Genomic DNA, 16551 nt, shown 5'->3' with positions numbered 1-16551 from the left:
GCACAACCCATGCCCAAATATTTATCCACCATGTCCACCACCCTCCCAAGCAAACGCGACTTCCTCGCAACAGGCCTAACACCAATCCCTGACACTCATTCAACCGGCTCATGCCCCCTCTGCCACAAATCCATCACCGACACAGTAGCGATCCCTTGCTCAAACCAACACGCCTTCTGCAAATCCTGCATTATCGTCTGGACGACCGTGAACAAGAAGTGCCCTGTAGACGGCGAAGTGCTCTACCAAGGACCGGATCGTCGAACCAATGTGTTCTATCTGCTGGAGATTACTATATTTGATGATGGCGGTGGTGCGAATGCTGGACGTGAGTTGAGTCTTGTGTATGTCTTCGCGTATCGCAGTTCGAGTTCGCTGACACTTTGATAGAAACAGGTTCTGGTCAGGAGCCTCGGGGTCGCGGTAATGCAGGCGGCGGTGATCCAGAGAGGGGTCGTAGACGTGGCGAGTGAGTTCGAAGACATGGGTGTTAGCAGCGGCGCCTGGCAGTCAGCAAAGATGAAGACGACCTTGGATAGAGAGTCTTGACTGCGGAGAAGCACGAAGTTCGAGTCCTGGAAGAGGGATGCAGAAGCGCTCAGAAGCAGTAAAGATCAAGGTTGCGCCGTTCTGAAAGATGATCACTACGAGAGAAGGGTCAGCGCATTAGAATTCTTCAAGCTCCGGGTAGTCAGGTGTGGAGGATTGAATCGATTTCTTCGCTTTCGACCTCATGTCTTTGCGATATGCGAGCAGTTTCCCAGTGCTGTAAGGCATCTCGTGCCTGCGCGCTTAGTCCTGCTTCAGACTTGTCCAAATCATCTCTACGCAGACCTTCCAGTCATTCAACTTCCCACACAGCGTCTCTAGCACTCTTCGCCCTTATGTCTCTCGTTCCTTTCCCCCTTCCATTTATACATGTTTCGTCCCCCCAATCTCACTCCCCTTAACCTTGGTCCAATCAATCTTCCCATCCAACTCCTCATCCACCAATCCACAAACCACCACATTATCCCCTCTCACCATAAACAGCCCTCTAGCCTCCTCTTCACTTTCCTCATCGTCATCGGGGCTCTTAATAATTCGTTCGACGCAATTCTCCAGTGCCAGATTCGTGACTTGATCGCATGAGATGAGATTGCCGACCATACAGCGGCCGTCGACGAGGATGAGGCAGACTTTTTCTGTTTGAGAAGAAAGAAGGTAGAATTGTTAGAAAGTGGTTCGGTCTAGGCTTTTGCGATTCTGCAAGGGTTTGGATGTAGGGCTAGCGCTCTGCGAAAGAATTTCGTGTGAGCGAGCAGTAGAAAGCAAGGGCCGATTTGTGTAGGTAGGAAGTGTAGTGTGCTAAAGGTCCATCGAGCTGTGAAAGGTGAGGCTTACTGTTGAGGTAGCTGTTTAAAGACATGACTGCCTGCGTGCTGCGCTGCCAAAGCTGGCGCGCGCAAACACGATTCTGGGTGTATTGATTTGTCGTCGACGCGAATCAGCCCAGCTTGAATTGAGGGCGCGCGCAAGGACAGGGAGCGGGTCGTCTCACATGAAGAGTTGTTGGTAATGTGAAGTTCGTGAAGTTGGAGAAGTTCGGAGCTCAAGAGCTACGCGAGTCATGCAATCAGACGTCAACAGGCACAATCGATATGGAATCAGCTCAATTGAAAGTCGCATTAGAATATAAATCGAAAAGGATTGCAACATGTTCAAGATATTTTCAGTGTCGTTTGCAGCACAGCCTCTAATGGCACTCTGCATAGTATCTAGTACAAGTACATCTGTACGGAGCGTTTCGTACATTTATGCTCTCTTCAGCTCTCAAGGCTTTTGCTCGCTCATTACAGCGAGTGCCGAATCACAAACTCCATACAGAGACGGACGCGTCGCCGGCGTCGTCTGACTGTGCATGCAACTCGAATGTCAATATAATAGAATAACACATCCGCCAGCGCCAACGCTTTTCCCGTACAGAGCTGCGAAAGCTATCTCTGTGTATGCATGAACCCGCAGTAATAATTTCTTGCACTTTATCGCTTTCTGTACGCCTTTCTGAGACATTGTGTCCAGTAACCGTCATGGGTAGCAATGCTGTAATCCTCCAGTTGATCGAGCTGCACAAAATTCGAAACGCACGGCTCCTAGTCCTCGACAGCAGCAGTTTCTTGCTTCGGCTCCGAGGCGGGAGCGTCAGCCTTGGGCTCGTGGTCCGATTCCGGCTTGCCGCTCTCTGCCTTGGACGAAGGCTCTTTTTCCACCTTGCCTTCCGTTTGAGGCTTTTCGTCCTCCTCGGCCTTGTTGTTGACCTTCGGCTCTTCCTTGGACTCTGCCTTGGCTTCCGCTTTTGATTCCGCCTTTGGCTCGACCTTTTGCTCTGCCTTTGGCTCCTCCGCCTTCGAGGTGCCATTGGTACTAGCAGAAGGCTTGGGCTTGACGGGATTGTTCTTGGTCGCAGTGTCCTTGCCTGCGAGTTTCGTGTACATGTCACGCAGCTTGTTTCCAGGGACACGTTTCTCCACTGCTTTGGACTGTGGCCAGTGATGCTCACTCACATAGTCCCACAGTGGATCAACAATGTCTTTGCCATATTGTGGGATCTGGGCATTGATATGATTGCCAATGGCGACGATGCCTGCCTTGATAAGCTTGAGTCGAGCCTCGTCGTCGGGCATGCGTTTCTTCGTGGCGCCGGAGACCTTCAGAAGCGTCGGGCTCACAGCATCAAGGATACGACGCGCCTTTTGTTCTGATTCGGTCAATGGCTTGGGCACGCCATTTGCATGGGAGCTGCCGTTGCGATGATGGCCAGGTCGTCGACCCTCAGAACCGCGTGGACGATGGCCATTCGGCGAACCGGCATACGGTGTACGCCGATCCATGCTGTTACGAATATCAGATTGGTGGAGTCTTCGCCCATCGCTTGAATGCTTGTTACGCATGGGGCCAGGACTTCCAGACTGTCCAGGTGTGTTCATCCGGCCATGGAACTGACCAAGATGCTTCCTATTGTTGCGATGGTGATTCTCGAGGGCTTTCTTAGCGGCCTGGTTTGTCCCATTGCTCATCTTGTCTTTGAGCACGCTGAGCAAGTAGTTGGCCCGACGGACGAGATGCACCGCACCGGGAGATTTGGCAATTGTCTTCTCGTCGCCGGCCTTGCTGCGCTCTTCCTTGGCTCCGACGCGATGTTCCTCGAGGAAGAACTTTTCGCCCAAGCCCAACTCGGTGTCATCGCGAATGGGAACCCAGGCTCCATAGCCATGGCGGGCAATACCGACACAAAGCATGCCATCTTCTTTCGCACCCCATTCGCTGGTGTACGTGGCGGGCTTTGAAGCTTCGGGCACGCGGAAATTTCGCCAGTCAGCGCACTGCTCAACGCAGGTGCGAATCATGCGCATCTCTTCTGGGCGTTCTGTGAGCGTTTCGGCGTTGAGTCGCTTGACCCCGCGGAAGTCGAAAAGCACTGCCTTCTTTTCTTTCTTAGTGACAGGTTTGCCAGTCGTCCTCTCGATCTCATTCTGGCGATCGACTTCTTCCTGTTGCAGTCGGATTGCGGTGTCAATTACTTCTTTAAGAGTATCCCGAACCACATTGACGTCGCGTCCTAGTAGCCGTGCTGCCTTGATGATTTCGTCCTGCTTCTCGTCCATCGCGCCATAGCGTTCGTAAGCGCGAATGAGGTGACGACACTCTTTCTCACCTAGTGCACGTTTCGGATCCAGGCCATTGTCGGAGTCATCGTCGGGACCGGAACCTTCGTCGTCGATGTGCTGCATGTTGGCCTCGCGAGCTCGCTTCTTTGCCGCACGTTGGTCACGACCATCTTCCATCGCAGACTTGCGTTTTCTCGGCTGATTCTGCTCAATGACAGACTCAAGGTACTCAGCTTCCTGCTTCTTCCGCTCTTCTTCCTTGAGTTTGTCCAGCTCGGCCTTGGGAATGATGTCGTCCCATTCCAGATCGATCTTGACGTCGGTGTACTCAAAGCTGCGCAGGAATTCTTCTCCACCATCTGTGGTCATGCCTTGAGGTTGTTCAGTTTGGTGCTCCTCGGCATTTTCAAGGACGGCATCGATATCAAGCTCCTCCAGCTTCTTTTGGTTGCCAGATTGCTCGAACATCTTCTGTCCTCGCTTTTTGAGGATGTTGGAGATGTCGTCAGAAGATGTGGGCTCAGCAGTGCTTGCACCAATGCGTTGCATGCGATCGCCAAGATCCCGTGCATCTTTGTCGGTGACACCACGTTGAATGGTGATGAACTCCAACATCAGCTTGTTGCGAGCACGCTCAAGGACTTCCTCCTCGACGGTGTCCTTGGACACAAATCGATAGATGGTGACTGGCTTCTTCTGGCCGATACGGTGTGCACGAGCCATAGCTTGCAAATCTGCTTGTGGGTTCCAGTCGGAGTCAAACAGAATGACTGTGTCAGCGGTCATCAGATTGATACCGAGACCACCAGCTCGAGTAGACAGCAGAAAGCAGAAATCTTGGCTGTCCGGGGCGTTGAAGTGGTCGATTGCCATGCGACGTGGACCCGCTGCGATAGTGCCGTCCAGTCGTTGGAACTGATATCCTCGAAGCTGGAGGTAGTCACCGAGCAAGTCAAGCATCTTGACCATTTGACTGAAGATAAGCACTCGATGGCCATCCTTTTTCATCTTGGTGAGCAGCTGATCTAGCAGCATCATCTTGCCGCTGGATGTGATGAGAGCTTTGAGCTGGTCCTCGCGGGAGTCGCTGCCTGCAAGTATCCGTTCTTCTGCGTTCGGGAACATGAAGGGGTGATTCGAGGCTTTTTTCAGCTCCATCATGATATTCAGCAGCGACGTCTTCTGTGCCTTGGGCCCGGCGTTCAGGGCGGCGTAGTTGCGAGTAAGAATGTTCTTGTAGTACTCGAGCTGAACATCAGACAACTCAACACGGATGATCTTTTCGGTCTTTGGCGGCAAATCGTTCTCGACCTTCTGCTTCGTTCTCCGAATCATGTAGGGTGAGATAGCATCAGTCAGTTCGGCGAGCTTCTTGCTGGCGTCTTCTGACATCAGGTCGATGTTCTCGTCGACTTGTACTTTGCCAGGCATGAGGAAATCCATGAGCGCAGAAAGCTCGCCCAGAGTATTTTGCATAGGCGTACCCGTGATCAGCAACCTGCTGGCAGCTCCAAAGTCCATCAACTTGGCGTATAGCTGAGATTCGCGGTTCTTGAGGCGATGAGCTTCGTCGACTGCCATGAACTGCCACTTCAGCTGTGAGAGGAAAGAAGCGTCTGCGAGAATGTACTCGTATGTGGTGAGAAGCACATTGAACTTGACCTTCTTCGGGTTGCCATCAACGAGAAGTTCGTACTCGCGGATGATCTTTCGAGCAGCTTCATTGCCGTTGTAGACGACGTAGTTCAAGTCAGGCGTCCAGTTGTTGAAAGTGTCTGCCCAAGCTGGCATAGTCGACAGAGGCACAACCACAATGAATGGTCCTTGCTGACGCCGATCGTGTCGAAGCCAGTTCATGAACGATACCGTCTGCACGGTCTTGCCGAGACCCATCTCATCTGCCAGAATGACGTTGTTGCCTCTGCACCAGTGATGAGCCAAGAAGTTCAGGCCATGTATCTGGAACTCTCGCAGCTCGCCACCCTTGATGTAGGAGGGCTGCACTCGGAATGGTTTGTACGGCGAGCGGGTGCTGAGGCTTTGCTCGGACTTGTCCGACACTGGGAGCTTAGCAGAGCGATCGAGGTACCGATCAATCTCCGTCTGCGCTATGCTGCTGATCAGTTCGGCAGTCTCCCATGTGCATGCATCGTAGAACAAGCTCTTCCACTTGACGAAGTATTCGACGCCATCGTCACCGTCTCTTGAACCGATTACGCGCTCAACTTGCACGTAGTCATTAAGAGAGTCCAGGTATGATTCGCGGTCGAGGTTCCATCGCTCCTTGTCTTCGGCGGCGACATCGGGATCGGTCTTGACCTGCTGTTCGATCTTGACAATCTTGCGGAAATAGTTCTCTAGTCGACGGAAGCCTTTGTAGCCAGATTCGGCGAGCTCTTTCCATGTATGCCACGTTGCATGGTAATGTGCTTTGCCTTGCCATTTGATCTGTAATCACGTCAGTGCACCTCACATGTGATGTCGGTGTCAGTGAACACTCACGTAGAATTCGTAGTCATGCTTGTCAGGAAGCTCAGTCTCTGCAGATGCGCGTTAACTCTGTCGTGGTACGGCGTTTAGATTTTTACGCACCAACTCCCTCTATCACACGATGATTGAGGATGGCATCGATCGCCGGCGTGTTATCCTCTTCTGCGTAAGTCCAGTAGTTCGGCGTCAAGTTCTCCGTATCATCCTCTTCGAACTCATCGAAATTCTCGTCCTCGTTGTAGGTTGTGACTTTTGCTGCGCGACGTGACGAGAAGCGCACCTCGCCCAGGTTAGGTGTACCTGAGCCAGAGGCGATGTCCTGCATCTTTTGCCTGTGCTTTTTCGCAAACGTGCGGCCGCGCTGACCGCCATAGGTGTCCTGATCTGAGTCTGAGACGTCTGATGTAGCGGCACGCGATGATTCCCGAATGGAAGCTATCACAAGGAACGTCAGCATTCTCCTCGGTGGTATAGTATATGTTGCGGGCAGGACTACATACCTGGTCTGGCGGGGGCGGTCTTTTGGCGTTTCCGCCGGCTGCCGGTGTTGACGGCATCTTCATCGTCGTCATCCTCTTCCTCATCAGAGCTGTCGACCTAGAAAACAAATCAGTGATGCATATAAGGCATGTAAGTGCAAGGCATCCTCACCACACGTCTAGCTGGTCGAGCTCGGCCCTATCGATGGACTGTCAGCAGGAGTGATGGGGAAGTGAGGAGGAAGCGGCGCCTACGCTGCGTCGAAGCCCATAGAGCTCGGGATTCTGTTTCATGTATTCCTCGTCGTCCACATCCGCTTTTCGTTTCCCAGGTCTCGAAGAGGGTTCGGACGATGATCTGTCGTGTGCATGCGCGTCGTCTTGCCTGGGCCGAGGACTCTCCATGTCAAAATCTGCGTCTTCTTCCCCAGGCGCGTCCTCATCTTCATCGAGTTCTGAAGTAGCCATATCGTGCACAGCATCATCATCGGAGAACATGCCCTCGTTCGCGGCGTCGGGTGAGTCCATGGCGGTGGGAAAGTCATTCGTGTCGGAAATTTCGCTCTCGCTTCGGCGTGGCTGGGCAGGTGGTTTCAAGAGGTCTCCATCGACATTATCTGTGTGCCCATTCGCCATGGAGATATCGTGAGAGGGCTTTGGATGTGTAGGAACATGAATGGAAGCCGCTGGGAGATGAAGGTGTTAGCGCGATATCTCAAGACTGAGCAGCTCCCACGAGCTGAAAATTTGCACATCCGTCGAACAGCACTACGCGACCAGTTTCCCCGCTCGAACGTCGCTAGATTAGACAGCAATGCCATATGGCACATGTCCGACCGCGATAGGTGCCCTCGTGATGAGATGGATATGATGACTCGGTCGGATGGCTGGCGGTCTCCGGCGGCAGGAGGTGACTTGTGGGCGCTGCGCTGGGTCACAGAGTATCTAGCGCGCGTGGTATCGGCGTCTCAAGATGTCTCGAGGTGTTCTGGCGATGGGATATATCGGTTGCGATGGTCCTTCGATGGCAGACTTGGGAGATGGCCTCGGTCGCTCCAGGCGGATACAGAACGCGAAAACTGCGAATAAAAAGGGAGAGGAGGACTACTTACAGGCCATGGCTGCACTGGCCTCGGCGGCAGCAATAACAGGGAGGGAGTGTGGGAGGTGGTCTGGTCTGGGTGAAGTGAATGTGTGCACGCTCGTTCTGAAGACCGAGAACGCTGGACGGAGCGGATGCCTGAGCCGGGAGTCGGGGCGTCAGGCCAACAATTGGGAGCCGATCGTGGGACAATGGAAAATGACGGCCGGCGTCCAGCCAAGAACGGCGTCGCACTGCTGTTTGCGTCGTGAAGAGATGATGTTGTTCTGGTAGTCGTAGTGTACTTCTACTGCGTCGAGGAACCGCGTCTGCTCCGCCCGGATCGCACCTTCGCCGTCGCCAAAGTGTGGGAAAATCCACCGCTTCCTGTGTCGGCAGCCAGCACGAGGACCCCTCCAAACCGCCCGTCGAGTGCCCACAGCAGCCCACCAACCAGAACACGTCTGAACTTCTTACTCGCCCCAGGAATTTTGCCAATTGCATACCGCGTCTGCTCCTCTGCTCGACTCATACTGCTTCAGTTGCGGCGGTCAACATCTGCGCGGCGCCCACCTCGTCCACTTCCCCGCCGTGCCGCTCCTTCGTATTGTTGAACGCACTCTGGGCGCAGCCTCGAGGCCTCCAGCAACATGTCGGACAAATTGACACGGTGCGTCCTGCCCCACCACACGCACTGATTCGCAGGAAACACAGCGCTGACAGTCGCCCACAGTATTGCAATTGTCAACTCAGACAAGTGCAAGCCGAAGAAATGTCGTCAAGAGTGCAAAAAGTCCTGTCCCGTGGTGCGGACGGGAAAGCTGTGCATCGAAGTCGACCCCTCCAGCAAAATCGCCTTCATCTCTGAACGCCTCTGCATCGGATGCGGTATCTGCCCTAAAAAGTGCCCCTTCGACGCCATCAACATCATCAACTTGCCCACGAACCTCGAAACGCAAGTCTCCCACCGCTACAGCGCCAACAGCTTCAAGCTGCACAGACTGCCCTTGCCACGACCAGGACAAGTGTTGGGTTTGGTGGGAACCAACGGTATTGGAAAGAGTACGGCATTGAAGATTTTGGCTGGGAAGCTGAAGCCCAACTTGGGACGATACGATGATCCTCCGGATTGGGAAGAGATCCTGAAGTACTACAGAGGATCAGAACTGCAAAGTGAGAAAAACTACCAAACGCGGTCGGGATGTGGAGGAGCATACACTGACGCCAGCCAGACTACTTCACCAAGATTCTTGAGGATGACCTGAAGGCTGTCACCAAGCCTCAGTATGTCGATCAAATCCCAAAGGCCGTGAAAGGCACCAATAGAACCGTTGGCCACTTGGTCACCGATCGTTCGCAAGTGAGCAAGGAGAGACTCGAAGAGATCACCGAAGCCCTAGGTGAGACATTGATGTACGCACGCTCTATCCAATTTGGCTAACACTGCTGCAGAACTGATCCAAGTCTGGGACCGCGATATCGATCTCTTGTCCGGTGGTGAGTTGCAACGTTTCGCCATTGCCATGGTCTGCGTGCAAAAAGCCGATGTCTACATGTTCGACGAGCCTTCCTCGTTCTTGGATGTCAAGCAACGTCTTGCCGCTGGTCGAATCATCCGCAGTCTTCTCCGCCCAGACTGCTACGTGATTGTCGTCGAGCACGATCTGTCCATTCTGGATTATCTTTCCGATTACATTTGTTGTCTCTACGGAAAGCCAGCCGTATACGGTGTGGTTACCGCCCCCTTCTCGGTCCGTGAAGGTATCAACATTTTCTTGGACGGCAACATCCCAACCGAGAACTTGCGTTTCAGAGAAGAATCTCTTCAGTTCCGTATTGGAGATGCCAGCGACGAATTCATGGCCGACAAAAACCGCGACTACGTATACCCAAATATGACCAAGACTATGGGTGGCTTCAACCTCACCATCGAGTCTGGTGAGTTCACCGACTCTGAGATCATCGTCATGATGGGTGAGAACGGTACCGGAAAGACGACTTTCTGTAAGATGCTGGCTGGAGCGTTGCCACCGGACGATGGCAAGAAGATCCCTCCTATGAACATCTCGATGAAGCCGCAGAAGATCACACCCAAGTTCCAGGGCACTGTGCGTCAGCTCTTCTTCAAGAAGATCAAGGCCGCATTCCTCTCCCCACAGTTCCAGACAGATGTCTACAAGCCATTGAAGATGGACGACTTCATCGACCAAGAGGTCCAGAACCTGTCTGGTGGTGAATTGCAGCGTGTCGCTATTGTGTTGGCCCTCGGTATCCCGGCCGACATCTACCTCATCGACGAACCTTCGGCCTACTTGGACTCCGAACAACGTATTGTCGCAGCACGCGTCATCAAGCGTTTCATCATGCACGCCAAAAAGACAGCCTTCATCGTCGAGCACGATTTCATCATGGCCACCTACCTCGCCGACCGCGTCATCGTCTTCGACGGCCAGCCATCCGTCAAGTCTCGTGCCAACAGGCCACAATCTCTCTTGACAGGTTGCAACACCTTCTTGAAGAACTTGGACGTCACTTTCCGTCGTGATCCAAACACTTACCGTCCACGTATCAACAAGCTGAACTCGCAGCTTGATACCGACCAGAAGTCCTCGGGCAACTACTTCTTCTTGGAAGACGATTCTTGAAGGGCACCGTTGCAGGAGGCAACTTTGAAAAACTCAACGCCAACGGCCTTCTTTTGAAGGGCCTGTTGAAGAAGTCCCGCGTCGGCACGAAGCGCAGAGCTTCTGTTAAGAGCGGCGCCGATGAGGCTCTGGAGCGGGGCGATGACGGCGACGACGATGATGACATTGACGAAGAGATGATTTCCGACTTACCAAGATGCGACCCTCTTGGTACTGCTTCGATCCGTATCAGCTTCAGCATACTCTGCTTCCAGTGCTTCCAGATGTCGCAGGAAACGTCCTACCCCGCAGGATGAGGAAAGCGGCATCTCTCGAATGACAATATGACGGGAATAACGAGTGAAATGAACGGGAGGAGCAACTAGCGCAGCTCGTTGGCAACGTTGCTGTCAGCCAGTGGCCAAACGGGACGCACGAGTTTGATGATTTCATCACAGTCAGCTCTTCGTTGATGAAAAAGGCGAACGGGCTGCTAGAGATTGAACGAGGGTGGCAGAGATGTCAGAATGTGCAGCACTGCTTACCGCCAGCGCTAACACAAGATGGTGGTCGAGGATGAAAATCAAAAAAGCAAGATTGAGGTTAACCACGTTGCTTTGGTGCTTTTATGACACGTACCGAATGGAATTAAACAAGTCACTCGTTTTGCTTCCGGCTTCATATGCAACGCGTATGTTCTGAGTGTGCTGCAGGAGAAAGACATGCTTTAGTGTTACATCCTTCATACGATCCTCTCAAAAAGACAAGTTTCCATGTAAGGATCACGTACGTAAGTCGATTCAATTCCTTCCCAGCCATGCTCTTGACGATATCGTCGCACTCGAACTTCCTCGTAGCTGGAGTCGATCTCGTCGCGTGAAAGGGGTCGTTGCTCCATTGCTGACACTGCCGAGGCATTTCAGAAGAACCATAGCGAGGGGTGCAGGACGTACGCATTTTCAGGCTCTTGCTCCTCTCTGCGGCTTCCTTCGTCTTCGCGCGTTCGGGTGCAGTAGCATCGAGAACAGATCTCGGGCACGGAACGTGCATGAAGAAGTCGACTAGATCTCTTCAATCTCACCTTCCTCCGAGCCACTTTGAAGGGCAGGAGGCTCTTCTTTCAGCAAGCTGGTATCGGGCTCAGGAGAACGGGTTCGTCCGCCTTCGCGGCGTGGTCGCTGCAGTCATTTTCAGTAAATGTTCAAAACAGTATCGATGTGAGTACTAACCTTGTTGTCGCGTCGACTCGCCATGCTGGCATCGCTCTCGCGTCTCTTCCTCACACTCGGTGGCCGGCTACCGACCACGTCGTCGTCGCCATAATCAAGAGTTTTACCCTTGTCGCGAGGATCAGCACGAGACATGTAATTCCTCTCACGCTCAGCTTCGCGAGCACGGCGCTCGCTTTCGTACAGGTCATCTCTCGTTGGCCGTCTTCGATCGTCGCGTCGATCATCGCGACGGTCGCGCTCGTCGTAGCGATCGACACCACGTGGTGGTGGCGTGAGGCCAAAGGACGCTTTCCTGTACTGTCTCTCGCGATCAGCTTGAGCTTTGCGTCTGTCGGCCTCGTAAGCATCAATCTCTGGTGTGCGGGTGCGATGTCGGCGATCGCGATCTCTGCGGTCATCTCGATCGTCTCGACGAGATCCGTTGCGGTAATCTCTGCTACGGTCTCTCTCGCGGTCGCGACGGCGGTCATCGTCCTTCTCTCTGAGACGGGCCATGTACTTATCATATGCCCGTCGTCGAATTTCATCCTCAGCTGTGTCCCAGTCGCGAATGCCTGACAGCCTAGCAACTACATCCTCGTAGCTGTCGTCCAAACGAATCGGAGGATGAACCTTCTTCATTGCCGTGCGAACGCTGTCGACAATGGCCTTCTGTTGTCGCTCGGCGCCGATCTGCTTTTCCTCTTCACGGCGCTTGACCTTTTGCAGAATCCTGTCGAAGATCATGCTCACTTCGTCCTGGTTCAGATTTGCCGTCTTTGGGTGTGAGTGCATGATCTCTGTGAATTCGTTTAGTGACGTCTCAAGAGTTACCTCGAAGCGTTGCTCTTCAAGGACGTCCAGTGCATCGTTCCGCTTTGAGCGTAGCTTGCGTTCCTCATCTTCAACCATATCCCAAAAGAGCTCTCGGGCGTTCGAAGCTGTGGCACCCGGGTATGGAGGAACGGGAACTGTGAGATAGTTGAGGAAGCGCTCATCATCTTTGATCAAGGGGAAGAAGTCTGACCACTTCGAACCTGCCTTGATCTGGCCTTCTTGCAATTTCTCGCTGAGAAGCTGTTTGTAGGCATCGCGAGCCTGTCGCTGCTTTCGCTTCTTCAACTGCTTCTCCTTCTGCGTCGCCTCGTTGGCAGATCGTTCGAGCGCCTTCATGTGGTTCTCGAAAGCGAGGAAGATGTCGAGCTTGTGTACGCCTTTCAGCGTTTCATTCGTAACGAATCGCTCGTTATTGTCGATCTTCTCTTCTGCGTCCGTCCACGTTGTGTTTGGGTCCAGTATCAGCACTTCAAGAGTCTTCTGTAGCTCATTCATGGCGTCCTTACGCCGCTTCGCCTCATTCTCTACGTGCTGCTTCTTAAGCTCAAGCACGTATTCATCAAAGATGTTGCGACGTTCGTCCTCATCACCAACACTCTTGAACGCCGATTCGTGCTCGATGGTGGGTCGAGCTGTCTTCCAGCGTGTGTAGTGCTCGATGTTGTCGTGCGTGGAAAGCATGCGGCGGAAGTCTTCGCGCGCCCTCTCCTTGCGCTCCTTTTCCTTGCTCTTTTGCTCTGCACGCATCTCGGTGCAGTACTTCTCGAAGGCATTCTTGCGTTCCTTCGGGTCCTTGATAGCGCGGTACTCGCGATCGCGAATGACGAGGCGTAGTGCATCCTGCCATTCAGTGTCAGGCGTGATATTGTTGCGTTTTAGCAGCTTGAAGAAAGCCTCCTCAGCAGCCTCGGCCGTGCTATACTCTGGCTCATCCGTCTTGACGGGCATTGGACCGCCATACCCAACCTGCTCTCGACGTGCCTCCCATGGGTTTCCGCCCCGGTCGCCGCGATCGCCGCCTCGGTCGAACGAGGGCTTCTGTGGCAGGCCGTGGTCGCGGTCATCGCGCCTACCGCGCCCTCCGTGGTAGTCGTCGCGTCCGCCGTATCCACCTCCACCGCCAGCCACGAAGTCCGGACGTCCGTTTTGCTGCTGCTGTTCCTGCTGCCTGCGCACAGCTTCAGGAAGAGTCCAGCTGGTCTCTTTGGTTACTTTGTTGTAGTAATACGTCTTCCCATCGGCCGCCTTTGCTTCAGCCCAATCCGCAGCACTGCCAGCTGGCCCTGTGGGAGCTGGGCCTTTGGAAGGAGGTGCGACCTCGACATTCGGCGGCGGATCCCATCGAGTTTCCTTGGTAATTTTGTTGTAGTAGTACGTGCGGCCATCGGCAGCCTGCGCCGCCGCCCAATCGCTCATCGTGCCGGTAATGCGCGAGACTCGTGATCCAGGCCTCGTCAGTGCGTCCGCATCGAGGTGGTGTCAATGGCTGATGGGTGCGGGCGATGGCGGAGGTGGTGTCGAAGCAGCAGCACCTGTCAAGCGCGGGAGCTTCAAAGTTTCTCCGCTGCAGTCGCGTCCGCTGGAGCCTTGGCAACGGTCAGGCTGTCCATGCTGTCCTACCCACCCAAACGCCGACCACTCGCAACATCACCTCTCGCAAGCGAATCTGTGCTTTGGACGTGCCTGCTCATCGCTTACGCCTATCTGCTGGATCGCTAGAGACTCTGGGTCGGCTGGAGCGGCGCGAGGACGTACGCAATCGACCGCCCTTCCAAGCTCCGGCTCCTGCGTGAGCAGCCCTCTCAGCGGGCACATGGCAATCTGTCTTGCTCCAGCCAATCCACTAGGTCGCTGTCGACATATGCACTATGCACGACATCTGCAATACCGGTTCATGTGGCCTCTCTGCTCCGGCCGAATATGGTTCTTCGTCCTGAAGAACATGATCGATCGACCAGTTCACCCGCAGCGGTGGTGCATGATGGCTGTCGTCTGGTTGGGCTGCGAGGCGCCATCGACCTATGAGAGGCGCGCTGCCAGGACATGGTGTGATATGCAACTCTGTCTGTCATCGCTCATCGCAGTCAGCTGGCGACCAACGGCCGTCTGCGTGGGTGCGTGGCTTGGTCTTCTCACCAAGTATTGCTGGTCTTGACCGCTGCCTTGTGACCAACCACGCGAAGCTTCTCTGTTGGAATGCGCAATCTACTGTAAGTACTAAGCGATCCGTCGCGCCCTCTGCGTTGCTAGCTCGCACTGTTCCTTCGCGATGTCCAAATGAGCGCGATGAGCGCGGCCATGACTCGAGCGGCTATACCACAATTCAGATATCACGAATGGCCGGAAGGAAAGACTCCAGCACTGCAATTCACGGCAAAAGCACCATCCACGCCAGGGATCGCACGCCAACTCAGTCCATGGTATGATCTGCCTTCGCCAAACCCGATTTCACTCTCAATCCCTTTCGTCAAACACTGCCCTGGAACTGCCCCTCTACCATTCGTGTGGGATCCAGTCAATAGGGACTACTTCTGCTATGAGCCCGAGACGACCTGCTATGTATACGCAAGGCTTGGACGCATCCACTATGATTCTGTAAAACGAGAACACTTCCGCCCGGACGGCGTGCAGCGATTGACCTTCGCAAGCACCTATCCAGAGCACCGAGTCTACCAAACCGGCGAGATCTTGTTCTGGGATTCACGCCGAAAAGACTGGTATCAATACGACATGCAAGCTCGCCGCATCCTCTGGCGTGATCACAGATGGTGGCCCTTTCCACCCAAATTCGAGCCTCCAAGTCTGAATAGCCCTCCACGCTCTCCCACGCGATCCGCTCCAGCAAGCAACGTGCAACACTCGCACTCCTCACTCTACCACACACTGCCGATCAAAATGCGCACGGAACGAGCCAAGACCGAAGAACCACGCATTGTCGAAGTCACTCCTTTCGATGCCTCCACGGTAGCAAGCGACGCAACTCACCACAGCTTACCGACTGTTATCGAAAGGCACACCCACCTCCATCCCCAGCATGACCACATCCATCTCGGGCACAAAAACAAGCACAAACACCTGGACTCCGAGACCATCGTCGTAACCGAAGAGAAAGACAACGACATCATATACGAAATCCCGCTCCACAGTCACCATCGCGGTCGCAAAAAGCACCGCAGACACAGAGGCGGGATATACGACCTGCAGGATCTGGTCGATAGAAGTACGTCCATCTAGACCACCGGACTCCCCATTCCCTCTCTCTCTAGAGAAAGTAAAGCTAACCATGTACGACAGCAACGCGAAAGAAACGGCGGTATTCGTTCTTCTGAACTTCTGCTTCCAGATCAAGGATTCCATTGGGATCTTAAATTTCTTGTAACTTGTTATTTCGCCTCTTCTGCTTCAACTCAAACACGTAGTATACAACAGTCTACGTCTTTCCTTCGATATTACTTCTCCACATTTCGATTCCCACTTCATATTCAAAACCATGACCACGTCATGCCATAACTACTTTATCCTCTATAAAAGTTAGATAGTGAATTGAATTTCATTCCAGAAGCCAAAAAGTTGGACTTTCTCACATCCTCGCGCTGCAGGACGAAGGACTCACAACTACAGCATTTCGACCATGCCACGCAATTCCCGATGTCTGTCTACCAATACAGTATCTCAAGAACAATACGAATTCTTAAGATAAACTTGAGAAGAGAAGATGAAGTATGCAAGTATCACACATGATACACATACATGTATTTCGACATGATATATCTATACATCTTCCATCTCCCTTGCATGCGCGCGACCACGCATACACAGACATGGCGCATTAATAGTTTCTCGCTTTGTCCTTCCTCTTCTCTTTTCTTCCCCTCGAATCTCTTTCTCTTTCCTCTAAATTGTTGGTATCTCTAAGTAGTAAGCGGTAATAGTAAGTAGTAGTGATCGCCATATCCCCATCTATGGTGTCATATGCCCCAACCCCGATAAGATGCCCAAAGATGCCACACCAACGACCCGGACGAAGTCCATTTCCAGTCCGGTCGTAAGTAATAGTAGTTGCTCCAAAGATAATCCAGTCGAATCGCAATCCAATGCGATTCTTCGCCGCATGTGACGCCATTGAGATATGTGTATCATAGTAAAAGCCAGGGCAAAGAAGCGTACAATAGCCTCGATCGA

General features: G+C 53.3%; 6 protein-coding genes across 6 annotated transcripts; 3 read left to right on the top strand and 3 right to left on the bottom strand.

Annotated features, from left to right (window-relative positions):
* Positions 1 to 30: 30 nt before the first annotated feature.
* RHO25_000231 (uncharacterized protein) lies at positions 31 to 473 on the top strand (the record flags this gene model as incomplete). Its single annotated transcript, XM_023592856.1, has 2 exons — positions 31 to 328; positions 391 to 473. 2 exons carry the CDS (start codon positions 31 to 33, stop codon positions 471 to 473), a joined length of 381 nt encoding a protein of 126 aa, XP_023459245.1.
* Positions 474 to 912: 439 nt separating this feature from the next.
* On the bottom strand, positions 913 to 1408 carry RHO25_000230 (uncharacterized protein; the record flags this gene model as incomplete). The annotated part of the gene is made up of 2 exons (XM_065601990.1): positions 913 to 1184; positions 1384 to 1408. The coding sequence occupies 2 exons, from the start codon at positions 1406 to 1408 to the stop codon at positions 913 to 915; spliced, it is 297 nt and encodes a 98-aa protein (XP_065458062.1).
* A 724-nt stretch (positions 1409 to 2132) lies between these two features.
* RHO25_000229 (uncharacterized protein) lies at positions 2133 to 7144 on the bottom strand (the record flags this gene model as incomplete). The annotated part of the gene is made up of 6 exons (XM_023592854.2): positions 2133 to 6095; positions 6150 to 6187; positions 6240 to 6572; positions 6638 to 6734; positions 6789 to 6815; positions 6872 to 7144. 6 exons carry the CDS (start codon positions 7142 to 7144, stop codon positions 2133 to 2135), a joined length of 4731 nt encoding a protein of 1576 aa, XP_023458668.2.
* A 1203-nt stretch (positions 7145 to 8347) lies between these two features.
* Positions 8348 to 10342, top strand: RLI1 (Fe-S cluster-binding ribosome biosynthesis protein; the record flags this gene model as incomplete). The annotated part of the gene is made up of 4 exons (XM_023592853.2): positions 8348 to 8367; positions 8431 to 8870; positions 8930 to 9097; positions 9150 to 10342. 4 exons carry the CDS (start codon positions 8348 to 8350, stop codon positions 10340 to 10342), a joined length of 1821 nt encoding a protein of 606 aa, XP_023458665.1.
* Positions 10343 to 11382: 1040 nt separating this feature from the next.
* RHO25_000227 (uncharacterized protein) lies at positions 11383 to 13785 on the bottom strand (the record flags this gene model as incomplete). The annotated part of the gene is made up of 2 exons (XM_023592852.2): positions 11383 to 11499; positions 11551 to 13785. The coding sequence occupies 2 exons, from the start codon at positions 13783 to 13785 to the stop codon at positions 11383 to 11385; spliced, it is 2352 nt and encodes a 783-aa protein (XP_023459249.1).
* An 861-nt stretch (positions 13786 to 14646) lies between these two features.
* On the top strand, positions 14647 to 15698 carry RHO25_000226 (uncharacterized protein; the record flags this gene model as incomplete). Its single annotated transcript, XM_023592851.2, has 2 exons — positions 14647 to 15589; positions 15664 to 15698. The coding sequence occupies 2 exons, from the start codon at positions 14647 to 14649 to the stop codon at positions 15696 to 15698; spliced, it is 978 nt and encodes a 325-aa protein (XP_023459774.1).
* Positions 15699 to 16551: the final 853 nt, after the last annotated feature.

Source organism: Cercospora beticola, chromosome 1 (assembly GCF_033473495.1).
Source record: "Cercospora beticola chromosome 1, complete sequence".
NCBI classification, from domain to species: Eukaryota; Fungi; Ascomycota; class Dothideomycetes; order Mycosphaerellales; family Mycosphaerellaceae; genus Cercospora; species Cercospora beticola.
Note: the sequence above shows the minus strand (reverse complement) of the source record. Positions and strands in the feature narration are given on the sequence as shown.